Genomic DNA, 12,821 nt, shown 5'->3' with positions numbered 1-12,821 from the left:
GTGCAGTCCATGTTTCATCAAAGCTTCATCAATAAACATGAGCTCACGTTGAATGTCAAGAGTGTGTCACATTTGGTCACGCACCGCAAGACTTATCATTGCTTGAACCTAAAGCCAAAAATCTTACCTTACACTTACACTATACTATGTTCCCCGTGGTCACCTAAGACCTGTTTGTCCAAAACGTAGTGGGTCTATAATTTCCGTTTCCTTTCTTTAATTTTTATTTTATTTTTTAAATAAATAGAATTTCGAGTCTCTACGCCATGAACGATAGCTTTAGACCATATTTGAGGCTCAAGTAGTTTATTAGTCTTGCAGGGGTGACATACTGCTGTTAAAAAATGATTATACTTAGTTTTACATCAAACACTAAGGCAATAATCTGTGTCTACCTTTACATTGTGAAAGAGCCTGTTATTCACTACATGATGACGATACACTCACATTGCCAGAAATCTCACTTGCTGTCGGTCTGTCATGCACGCACACACACACACACATGCATTCAGAATCAAAGTGTATATATAATATAGTGTAATGTAATAAAAAATGTCAAAAATCAATACGTTCCATTCAGACTGAATGAAAGCAGGCATGCCATCTGGCTGCCACCTTTTGCACTTCACAATGGAATTCCGTCTTCTTTTTTGTGGGGGAACTCAGTGTAAGTAAAGGCTGTGCTCAAGATCATTTAAGCTAGACAGATCTATACGTATATATTGAATCACTTTCAATAAAAATGCTCATGTCATGATCTTATCTTTATTTAAAGACCCATTGTAAAATATATCACATAATTCTAATGAATATAACAGTGCTCCTGGTCAGTGTGGTATCATCACCGTTCAATGACAAAAGTGTGTCCTACGTATTTATTTCAAGAAAATCAGTAACTGTTTATCTTCTTAAAGGCAGTGCATATTTTCTTTAATGTATACATATGAAGTGTTTTTGTATGCAAATTACAAGACTATACTTTGGACTGATAAATAGATCACTCTTAAGGTTTCAGGCAATATAAAATCAGTACATAATTGTTATATACCAATAAATACATGTTTTAATTCTAATTTCTCATCAAATATTTCTTAATACATAACATTTTGTCTTTAGTTAATTGTTGATAGTGTGCACGTATGCAAGTGAGCAAAAAGATTTCCTTTCAATGTTTGAAAATGAGTCAGATGTACATGTAAAAGATGAATGTCGTAAGGCCGTCGAACCTAAAATAGTGATTGACATCCTGTGGAGGTGTGAATGTCCGTCCTCGATGCTGAGATGACACATAGGCCATAAGGAAGTCATCAGTCGGCTGCAAACAAACACGATCAGATGTCACTTTGAAAACAAGTTACAGCTAAATCAATTGAGGTGTCTCAAGATATATTGGTTAATTCCAATTAAGTGACATGGTTAACATCTGCCTGATAGTTAAGGTCACCTTCTTTGCGCAGGAAGCACTTCCAGAGGCAGAAGCAGAGAGCGAGCACCAGCAGAGCTGCCACTGTGGTCACCGAGATGAGGATGGCCAGGGCCGTTCCGACTACGAGGACATGACAGACGCTTTTGAATCAGTAGGAGCCATAGAGGATTCTTATTTGTAATTGTTGTTAGATGTTTTTAAAACCAATAAAAAACAATTCTTGCTGAGATTGTGATCAGGTTTGAAAAAAAGGGTGACTGTGTCAAGGTCTACAAAAAAACCTATTGCAGGGGATCCGCAAACCCACCCCCAATTTCTTTTTTAGAAATGCAAAAAAAAATAAAAATAAATTCAGATAAAAGATAATTCAGTTTCAGAAACAAAAATGTTTAGGAGAAGAGTTCAGACTAACTTTTGGTGTTCATGGACACAGCAATGGGGGCCTCCAGGCCCTTGTGGTGCACCAGACACTTGACGGACACGTCTTTGAGCAGACCAGAGCGCAGGCTCAGCGTGCTGACCACTAACGTGGTGCCGTCATCCTGCAGCAACTGCGTGGTAACGGGTGGGCCCATGGTGCGGTTGTCCCGCTCCACGTTCCACGCAATCTCCACAGGGGGCCGCGAGACGGCGCTACAGTTGGCCTCGATCACGCCAGTCGACGTGCTCTTGTAGCTCACCTGAGGTTTGGGCAGCGCTGGTACAAACAGAAGGACAGGTAAATGCATAGCAAGGTAACAACTAAACCACAACAACAACAAAATATTTTAACAAAATGATCCCTAATTGAAAATAATCCACGAGTTTATTTTCAATTAGTTTTATAGATGAGCTTTCAAAGTTCATTTTAAATATATTTATTTTGGTCTTCAGCTGTACAGACAAAAGATTGAGCTTAGCGCTGAACCTCCAAGCTTCTAGCACAGGTTTAGATTTGTGAGTTCCAGAAAATCCATACGAGAATCTCGTCTGTTTTCAATTTGCTGTACCGAGGAGGAACGGTCGACTGGAACATTTTTGTTGGCGGCAACGGGTTGTTTGGCCACAGTTATTTGTACTTTATGAGGTTTGCCAGGATTTTATTGTAAGTTCACCTCAGCCTTAATAATGTTCTGATTAGCATGTGTGCAGTGTTCACTCTAGTAAGTTTATTTACTATTTAAAAAAAATATTTATCATAACATGTATATTATTAAACACAACCACTCACTATACAATATTCTCATCAATAATATAATAATAGTTATTCCTCTTTATGGGCAGCATGCCCACATTATCCATAGCAGCACTTGGAGAGAGGGAAGGTTTCACAGAGGAGAACAATCCCAATGCTAATACTGCTTGACAAATAGAAACACCTACTGTATTGTACTGTCGTGTTTCAAACAAAAGCACATGTGTTTATGAAAGTAGCGAGCAAGGGAGTGGGAACCAGAGAGCCAAGCTTAGACAAAGCACACAAGCTGCCCACTGTGTGCTCACAACACTGACAACAGTCATGCGTCAGGACGGCATCCACACCATTTGCTCCGAAGCGTTCCAATTCCTTACAAAATGAGCCAGGAAGACAAGATCAACATTCCTGCTTTAAGTCCCAGACATGCTCCTGCAAAGTCAGAGGGGAGCTCGCTCTTGGATCACCCCCACTCACCCACCCCGCATGCACAGAGCACAAATTGGATAGCAATGTTCCATTCTCAAACTAGTAGGCCTACCACAGTTCCACAGAAAACAATACAAATCACTATGACATTGACATGTATTTATTTTGGGCCATTTTTAACATCAAGTTGTGTGTTTATTTTGTCATTTCTAACTGTGCAGTCCCAACCACATATTCTCAGACATGTTTTTTTGCAGGATCTCTGTGTGAAAGAGGTGATTGTAATATTGGAATATTTGAAATATTGCACATGTTAAAATTAACCCGGCTACTAAGCTAATGTTAACATTTATATATGTGCGTCTTTTTTTTAATCTACTATATCCATGCCAGCATAACAATTCAATGTTATTTAATTGCACACACAGTGGAGAAAAGGTACATATAAATATGTGTACCGCTCTATTTTTACAACTTGTTCATCAGTGTCTTATGAGAGTTTTCGCGTGAAATTTATGTGGCTTGGCTCAAAAATAAATTTGCTCACCATAAGTTGAGAGGCACACAGTAGAGCTCTTTGGCCCGTCCACATGCGTGTTGTACAGACAGGTGTAGCAGCCTTCATCCTGGATGGCCACAGGTTGGATGGTGAGCGTGCTGTCCGATAGGGAAGTACTGAGCCACACCCTTCCCTGGTACGCGGGCTCGATCATGGGGTCACTCCTCTTAGCGTAGGAGGCCACCTCCGAGGAGAGCCCCCCTGGCGCCGAGGCGTAGCGCCAGCTGACCTGCTGCACCTTCTCGGGCAGGCCGTAAGAGCACGACAGGGAGGCCGTCTTCCCGCTCAACGCTGTCTTGTTGCTGTCGGCTATCACTGATGCTGCAGGATGCGGAAGGTGATAGGTCAGTAAACAGAAGACAGGCGGGAACCATGTATTTTTGGGTCACAGATTATAATTGAATTGATTGCAAAAAATATATACAAATTAAAAAATGAGAATAAATTGTTGTATTTGTGTTCCTTCTCCAATGCATGTCTGCATCTTCAATGGATGAGTAGCTTTACTCTTTTCTGAGTTGTGTAAGATGGTCGTCAATTCTTTTAAATAGACGTAAGTAAATACATTATTTCATTTGGAAAACACCATTTCGAAGTCAACCCGCACCAGGGAAAATATTGCATCAGCAGCTGTGAAGTCTCCATTAACACATATTGTATCACATTTGCACATCGTTATGCTGTTTTTGTTATTTTGCCTCCGCCCTGACTTTTTGTGCTACTTTGCCCTGACTGTTTATTTATTACCTCCCTCTTTGAATTATTTTAACATGTCTACCGTCGGCTGCCGTGCTCTTGGGACCTCCTCTCACTGGAGCGGATACAGCGCAAATATTTTGAAAATATGATCGCAAAACAGAGAGCAAATGAGCCACAGATGTTTCTGCTCAGTGGACTGAGCCCGGTTCTGTTTTATGAACATACCTAGCTGGGCCTCAGAATTCTTTTCCATCGCTCAAATATTCTCATCTGGAAGCCCCACAGAGCTTGGACATATGATATGTGTGTGACATGACTACAAAGGAGTCTATCTGGACAAGTTCTGCATGTTCTTAAATGCTTCAGCTGAATCTGGAATGTGCTAGCCACGGCCAAGATTTGCAGCAGATTTTACAAAACGCATGGAGATGCAAACGGCTTTGAAATTGAGTATTTGAACTCCCATAGAGAAAACCCTTTCCTGTCGCCATGCTCGTAACTCTATCGGCCCTCAAAGAAAAGCTTCCTCCATGTGTTTATTACTTAGACTGCAGGCGTGCACTTGATTTCTGGCTCTAATAAAAGTTCTGTGATTGCTTCGTTTGATTTTAGAAACTAACACTGTTGAGTTTTAATTCAATCCAACCAACATATGCAAGAAATTATGGAACATTACTTTTGGAAGAACTTAGAAGCCCTGCGATTATCCAGCCTAATGTCAACTGGGGTAGGTTCACAAATTGAGGATAAGCATGACGAACTTTAATTAAATTAAACATTACATGTAAATGTTGACAGATTTGCAAAATAAAAAATAAAAAAGCTACACAATGTTCCGCAGATTTTGCAGTATATTCGGATTTTTGGAGACAAATGTTCTCATTATTTACTGTATTGAAAACAATATCAATGATCAACGAAGCGATGTCGACTTGACTTTCATTACAAAGCGTCAACTACAAATGATTGATCAGTCGGTGATTCTTTTTTTAATTAACAACAAACAGTATCTTGTGACTTGAAATTGATTAGCCATTATTTCCTTACCAGTGACAGTCAAGCAGGTGCGTCCTTGTTTGGCACCACTTTGGACCATGTCAAAGATGCACGTGTAGCATCCTTCGTCCCTGAAGCTCACTCTCTGGATGGTGACGGATGAGGTGTCCTTCGAAGAGGGAGTGAGCTCCACGTACTGCTGCCCGCTCACACTTTCCTTGTTCCCCGGCTGGTAGCTGAGCAGCGTCTGGTTGGTCATGTCCAGCCATGTCACCTGCCGCACAGTGTCGCTTCTGTCCTTAGAGAGGGCGCACGTTAAAGTGAACGGCTTGCCCACGCTGGCCTGGACTCGCTCCGGTGCTGTTACTTTACCTTGGACACATACGATATAGGGCTTTTGTCAGGCTTTTTGTATGGGAGGGGAAATGACAATGTATTGTAAGGCTTTTTTTTGATAAGAAAAGACCATGTCTTTTTTTATAAAAAGAAGTGACCATAATAATACTTTTTTTTAATAATAAAAAAAAGACCATGTAGTACATGCATAAAAAACGTCTTGAATATGTCGGTATTCTTCAATTCAAAATGTGGAATTTACGTTAGACACTCAGAGTGAAAAGTTCAATATTTCTTTAAAACATATTTTTGATGAATTTAGCTTACAGCAAACAAAAACTCAAAATTCACCATAATGACGGGTCTCTGCAAACCATGAGTAGTTTGCGGTCCATATACGAGTTTCACTTTCAAATAGAACTTTACCGACATAAAACGTTTTTTACGATATCCAGATGTCTCTATATGCACCTTAAAATAACCCTTAGAAAAGTGTGAATTCATGGATTGTGAGTTTTATGTTTGATGGCTATATTTACCCTGTATTGTTGCCACCAGCAGGAGCAAGAACACTGCTAGACAATTTTTACAGGAGGCCCGGATCATCATCACCTTCATCATTGCTCATTTAACAGGGAGGACAAAGATCTGACGAGGAAAAAAAATGCTCAATAATTCAAACTTTTAATGCTTCTATGACAACAGATGTGGCACACACACTTGCCACCGTGCTACCAATTGGGTAATAAACTATGATTCAACAACTTGAATATTTAATTTGGTAATGATTGAGGCTGTCCATTGTGAGAAGCTGAGGCATAAACTTTACATGAGGTGTCTAAATACAATTAGCGTCGCAATAATACTGAAAATACCGGAAAAACAATTCATTTTAGGAATAATAGAAAAATAAAATATTAAAGTCAGTAAACAAGCTGTACAAAATCAAATACATCCAATGGATTTGTCTGGAGTAAAGCTAAAACAAGACACTTACCTCTTCTTATGTCCAAACGATGCTTGAGGATGTTCTACCTCAGCAACATGTCACTGTGATTTCCTAACATAACACAAAGTGCAAGAAAGAGACTTTTTGCTCCGACGTGTGTTTCCAATTGTGAGCACAAATGTTCAGCAGAAGGGTGAAGCTCCAGATTGCAGTCAAGTGGACCCACGCAGAGGTTAAGACGTGGAAGGAGAGAGAACAACTTGGTACAGTTGAGTTGGACTCACAGCGCCCTCTCGTGGGTGAGGCTTTATTGTTGCACATCAGCGGTGGTGCTATTTCCTTCACGATGGGGCCGGGCACTTCAGTTTTTATCTAAATATGGTAGTGTGGGCATGATTACTGTATCCTGAGAAATGTTTTTAAGTTGGGGAAAACAGAATTGGTTTACTTTTAGGGAGCACTACACTTTACAATACTTTTGTGCTATCAATTGCTGTTGCTCACTGTCTCTCATTAAATTATGTGTTTAAATAATTTTATATGTATTCATAAGTGTGTTTAAAGACACTAAGTGCTGTAAATACTCTAATACCGGATTTCTATAACATAAATGTCACTCATTTCGGGGGGCAGGATAATAACTCCTTCAATGGAGGGGGCTGACTGAAAATATTTTGTCGGCCTGTGTGTCATGAAACTCATTTATAGATAGTAGTCTGATGGCGTTCACTCCCTCAATGACACATTGCACTTGCTTGGCGGTGTCCTTCTCCATGACAGGGGCCAACTTGAGCAGCAGGGGATTGTACGGTCCGTTGTGGGTGTCCGGGTTAATGGTCTTGGCTTCGAGACATTGCCGTGTAAGCAGCTGCAGCTGCTGGTTCTCCCGCTGCAAGTTTGTGTTGCGCCGCTTCAGGGCGTCCTGGTGGAGCTTCGTGAAATTGTAGCGCTTCATCAGCTCGGGGAACTCGTATATTGGCGATGGCTCCACAGTGGGTGTCTCTGATTCCGGAATGATTTCTTTGTCGGCCACTTGCTCCTCTTTCTGCTGAGCCTCTAAATGGCGGCACATCTCGGCCACCTTCAGGAGCTGAACGCCCCTGGCGATGAGCAACCTCAAGCTGTTGGCCGCGGCGTTGCTGTGCATGCTCACCTCGTTGATCATCATCTGAATGGGAACGCGGTTGCGAGCCATCTGGTTGAGGAGCATGTGGATCTTGGCCTTAGCGTCGTTCCGAACCGCCGTCAGCTTGGCCGTCATGTCAGCGTTGGTCTTCTCGGTGGTCTCCAGTCTGGACTGTGTCTCGAGGATGGTATGGTAGAGCGCCACACCCTTCTTAGAAGTCATCACGGAGACTTCCTTCTTGGCCTCCATACGCTCCACTCTCTCCATCTCTTGGATGTAGCGCTTATGGGCTTTCTGGTTCTTGAGGACCTTCACGTTCTGGTCCAGGAAGAGCTCCTCCACCTCGAAGGCCTTCCTCTTCTCAAACACAGAGTGAGCCTCCATGGGCTCGCTGTATAGCATGTGGATGGTGGCCAAGGCTTGTTGGTGGTGACGCTCCAAGTGGACCACCGTGTCTTCAAAACCCACGCGCGACTGCAGGAAGTAGGTCGCCATTGTTTCACTCAGTACCTCCAGCCTGTGGCCTAAAGCGTCCTGACCCATGTCCCACTGCTGCTGCAGGAAATTCAGCCGCTTCTCCTGCATGGCACGCAGTTGCTCAACGTGTTCACGGTGCACGCGCCACACCTGAGCCGAGAAACGCTCGCCGTCCTGCACGCAACATGCGAACCTGTCCATGGCGCGGTTCAGGTCCTGATCTCGCCGCTCAAAAGTCCGCCGAAGGGCGCCTATCTCTTCCTTGAGCTGTTCACAGCGGTTCCTGCGCAGGTTGAGACGATAGGTGTCCTTCAGCTTTATGGAGTTTGTTGCCGTATAGGCCTTCTCCTTCTTCAGCTTGTCTCTCATGACCTGTGGGCGGAGACTGGGGTCATCCGCTGGGCCTTTGCGCTTCTTTCCCTTCTTTTTGGGCATCTTGACTTTCTCACGTTTAACAGTTTGAACTAGCAGGGGAAAATGTGCTCATCCAAATTTTGGATTTGCACTGGAATTAGCAGCTGCAAAGATGACATCACTCCCTGTCATTTAATATGATGCATCAGAGGGGAAAGGAGGCCTTTGGCACAGTGATGCAACATTGTCATGATGATGTCACCACCCTTTTTCTGTCCTACATAACAAGCACATGAGTGCAAAACACTATGTTGACTGATTTCATTTGAAGTCATTCCAAATTCCAAATCTGAAGTCATTCGTCACATTCATCGGCTATAGTTTTACAATTATTTAAATATTAAATGTATTGACAACGATTACTTTTATTAAAGCGTTGCAGCTAAAGCAAAAATAGAGCACTACTCCTGGTCCTCCTGGTATTTTACTGTACTGTATACTACGTTACCCAAAGTTGCATCGCTCCACTATGGCTGCCCTACACGCGCAACAGATGCTAATAGACGGCGATGTGGAAAGAAGCTTGTATCGCATTTTATTTAAACGAAATCGTAAATATGTTCAAACCAATTTCTGCTGTACATACGAATTACAAATAAGAAAACATGAGGACATTGAAAAATGTCAAAAACGTCTTAACTACGTCATAGGTAGGCGACGGAAGTCCGCCGCGGAGCTGTCATGCTGACGCACTTTATAGACGACCCTTGTAACTTGACACGCTCACAACATCTCGTCCATTATGAGTAAACTAAATGTTTATCGTTTAAGGCTAGTTGTCGCTTTATTTACCAGCTTGATCTAAAAAGCGTCACCTACAGATGCACATCGATTATTTGGTGCATTGACGGACGTAACGTAACGTCATGTCGTTTTTGGTGGATTCCGTGATTATGTTCACATCTCAGGTACACTCTAATGGCAATAATATTTTATTTTAATTGATATTTCTAAAGAAAAAAAATATGTAACTATACTATCTCCATTTTTCATGCTACTTGGTGCAACGGGTTACGTGACTCAAATAGGATTAACTGTAAAAATCCAATAAATAAAACGTCTTGTAGTCTGTTAAACTTTCTATATTTTAATATTTTCATTAACGTGTTCTGTCATTAAATGATAGAGTAAGAACACGTCTATTCGGCTTTGAAAGTATTTTAGTTTTATAAGTTTAATCATGTACACAGTATTTGGATTTAACAGCATTTTGTCTCTTACAATCCCTTTGAAGGTGTTGTTCTTTGGATTTGGCTGGCTGTTTTTCATGCGGCAGCTTTTCAAAGACTATGAGGTAAATTAAAGTCTTATTTACAGTACAATGTGTTCATAATTACATTGTTATTCTAATTATATTTGCATGCATTGGTAGGTGCATCAGTATGTGGTGCAGGTGGTCTTCTCTGTCACCTTTGCTTTTTCTTGTACCATGTTTGAGCTCATCATCTTTGAGATTCTGGGTGCCTTAAGTAGTAGGTAAGAACTATGTTTTTCTTTCAAATCCATCCATTTTCTATTGCTATTCAAACTCACATTCACACCTATGGACAATTTAGAGTCTTCAATGAACCTAATGTGCATGCTTCTCAAATGAGTGCTTGATTGATTTAAAGTGACGTGTCTGTTCTTCAAGTTCCAGATACTTCCACTGGAAGCTGAATCTTTATGTGATTTTGCTGGTTCTCATCTTTGTGGTGCCTTTCTACATTGGCTACTTTGTGGTTAGCAACATCCGCCTGTGTAAGTGCACTCGCCAAATCGGTCGGTTTGATTGATGTGCACACACTGTATATAACACAAGTTGTTTTTGTTGCAGTGCACAGACAGAGATTGCTGTTTGCGTGCATGGTGTGGTTTACCTTTATGTATTTCTTCTGGAAGCTGGGCGACCCTTTTCCCATCCTCAGCCCAAAACATGGTAAGTCAGCATGCTGTCAACCTGCCACATAAAATATATGTAATTGTGTTATGTGTTCTTTAGGCATTCTCTCCATTGAGCAGCTCATCAGTCGTGTTGGCGTGATAGGAGTCACCCTCATGGCTCTCCTGTCTGGCTTTGGTGCCGTCAACTGTCCCTACACGTACATGTCCTATTTCCTCAGGTGGGTCCAAGATGTGGAGATCTGTTTTGTCTATGAATATGACACGCAGACAGACATACGATTTGTTAGTGTTTTATACAAAAAGTGGCAATATTTATATTAGTGTTATTTCCCCCCCCCCCCCAAGTATTTATTTATTTAAAGTTATATTTGTGTTAAAACAACAACATTAATTTGGTTACTCCTATTTATAGGAACGTGACAGACAGTGACATCCTTGCTTTGGAGAGGCGGTTGCTTCAAACTATGGACATGATTGTCAGCAAGAAAAAACGGTAAGATACATGTTGCTTTTCTTTTTTTGAAAGGATGAAACAAATGCTTTGAATTAAACGAACGTGATGTGCAGCATCGCCATGACGCGAAGACAAATGTACCAGCGCGGGGAAGACCAGAACAAGCAGACGGGTTTGTGGGGCATGATCAAGAGCGTCACCTCGCCGCAAACAGGCACCGAAAGTACCCTCCGTTTGAAATACTTACCGGCAAAACGGCATCCACGCAGCGCGATCGCCTGACTTAATGTCTCTTCTTCTTCCGAGCAGACCTATCTCTCATCCAGCAGGAGGTTGACGCTCTGGAGGAGCTCAGTCGACAGCTTTTTCTCGAGACCGTGGACCTGCAAGCCACCAAGGTACCGAGTCAGTCAACATATTTCTACACAGAGTAGATAAATGATCACTGTGACATTATGAAGGTTTGAGGCAGTTTGCGTCTACCTTTTTTTTTTTTTCTTACCAGCCCTATTCTCATCTTTACAGGAGCGCATTGAGTACTCCAAGACATTTCAGGGCAAATACTTCAACTTTCTTGGCTACTTCTTTTCCATCTATTGTGTGTGGAAAATCTTTATGGTGAGCTGTCTGTCATACTATTTTGCATTGTGCAAGATGTGGTTGAAACATGCTTGTCGATCCATCGTAGGCCACAATCAACATTGTGTTTGATCGCGTGGGGAAGACGGATCCAGTGACCAGGGGCATTGAAATAACAGTCAATTACTTGGGCATCCAGTTTGATGTAAGATATTAATTTAACTCTTGCACGTTATTTGATATTTAAAGATGGATTTCATGGGTTTCTATAAATGTGATGATGTTCCACTCTTAGGTGAAGTTTTGGTCCCAGCACATCTCCTTCATCTTGGTAGGCATTATCATCGTCACGTCCATACGAGGTCTACTCATCACCCTCACAAAGGTACACTGGGTGACACGTTTAAAGCAGAGGGTGGGCAAGCTACGGCCTGTGGGTAGTCAATGGAGTATGGCACCTGGAGGTCTTTGGACAAACAACTTAAACAACTCGTGTTTTTCTTCCTTGTAGTTCTTCTACGCGATATCCAGCAGCAAATCTTCCAACGTCATTGTGCTGGTCCTTGCTCAGATCATGGTGAGTTTCTTTGACTCGTCTTGTCTTTCAGAGCACAGCAATGATCTAATGTGTGTGTGTGTGTGTGTCAGGGCATGTACTTTGTGTCGTCTGTGTTACTGATGCGCATGAGCATGCCGCTGGAGTACCGCTCCATCGTCACGGAGGTTCTGGGAGAGCTGCAGTTCAACTTCTACCACCGCTGGTTTGATGTCATCTTCCTGGTCAGTGCCCTGTCCAGCATCCTCTTCCTCTATCTGGCCCACAAGCAATCACCGGAGAAGCACATGGCACTGTGACGCACCCCACCCCGCCTCGCAAACCTTTGTACCATTGGAATGGTTCCAGACGCATGTTCCTGAATCAGGAATTTGAAAAGCGGACCCTTAAATACAGAGTGCGGAATAAAAGGATTCTATTTGTTCTTTGCTGAAATGTATGTTCTGTGTGCTACTTTTTAATTATTTTTTTAGTCTTAACACTGAAGCTGCTTCTTTTTTTTAATTGTTCATAACTTTCTTTTATTTCACCATGCATTTGTAAAGCATTCAATAAAGGTAGCAGTATTTGGGAATTGTTGTTTTCTCCAACTCCATATTTTTAACGTTCAGACCACTTTTTTTTTTCTTCAAGAATGCAAACTATTTTAAGAGAATTATGAAGGAATCTAGAAAGACCATATCACATGACCAAAGCCCTCAAAATATTAACATTTGAACATTATGTAATGAGTACAATTGTGTATGAAATTACATACATATAG

The 12,821-nt window shown here is 41.8% G+C and overlaps 3 protein-coding genes across 4 annotated transcripts; 1 reads left to right on the top strand and 2 right to left on the bottom strand.

Annotated features, from left to right (window-relative positions):
* Positions 1-751: 751 nt before the first annotated feature.
* On the bottom strand, positions 752-6,773 carry zgc:113337 (uncharacterized protein LOC503741 homolog). Its single transcript, XM_061287296.1, has 7 exons — positions 6,617-6,773; positions 6,159-6,267; positions 5,335-5,655; positions 3,577-3,909; positions 1,839-2,123; positions 1,445-1,546; positions 752-1,315 (listed from the first exon to the last, which is right to left on the bottom strand). The coding sequence occupies exons 2-7, from the start codon at positions 6,238-6,240 to the stop codon at positions 1,308-1,310; spliced, it is 1,131 nt and encodes a 376-aa protein (XP_061143280.1). The 5' UTR covers positions 6,241-6,267; positions 6,617-6,773; the 3' UTR covers positions 752-1,307.
* Positions 6,774-7,010: 237 nt separating this feature from the next.
* On the bottom strand, positions 7,011-9,232 carry LOC133159895 (uncharacterized). The gene has a single exon (XM_061287292.1). It carries the CDS (start codon positions 8,604-8,606, stop codon positions 7,215-7,217), a length of 1,392 nt encoding a protein of 463 aa, XP_061143276.1. The 5' UTR covers positions 8,607-9,232; the 3' UTR covers positions 7,011-7,214.
* A 27-nt stretch (positions 9,233-9,259) lies between these two features.
* On the top strand, positions 9,260-12,632 carry si:ch73-390b10.2 (Golgi pH regulator). Of its 2 annotated transcripts, none has more exons than XM_061287294.1 (14): positions 9,260-9,493; positions 9,820-9,879; positions 9,958-10,061; positions 10,219-10,325; positions 10,402-10,503; positions 10,567-10,687; positions 10,882-10,962; positions 11,037-11,137; positions 11,233-11,321; positions 11,449-11,541; positions 11,612-11,707; positions 11,798-11,887; positions 12,014-12,079; positions 12,151-12,632. In XM_061287294.1, exons 1-14 carry the CDS (start codon positions 9,452-9,454, stop codon positions 12,355-12,357), a joined length of 1,359 nt encoding a protein of 452 aa, XP_061143278.1. In that variant the 5' UTR covers positions 9,260-9,451; the 3' UTR covers positions 12,358-12,632. The 2 variants fall into 2 exon arrangements, with proteins under 2 accessions (XP_061143278.1, XP_061143277.1); XM_061287293.1 differs by having other exon boundaries at positions 11,037-11,146.
* The last annotated feature ends 189 nt before the right edge of the window (positions 12,633-12,821 follow it).

This window comes from Syngnathus typhle, linkage group LG9 (genome assembly GCF_033458585.1).
Source record: "Syngnathus typhle isolate RoL2023-S1 ecotype Sweden linkage group LG9, RoL_Styp_1.0, whole genome shotgun sequence".
In the NCBI taxonomy this organism is placed as follows: Eukaryota; Metazoa; Chordata; class Actinopteri; order Syngnathiformes; family Syngnathidae; genus Syngnathus; species Syngnathus typhle.
Note: the sequence above shows the minus strand (reverse complement) of the source record. Positions and strands in the feature narration are given on the sequence as shown.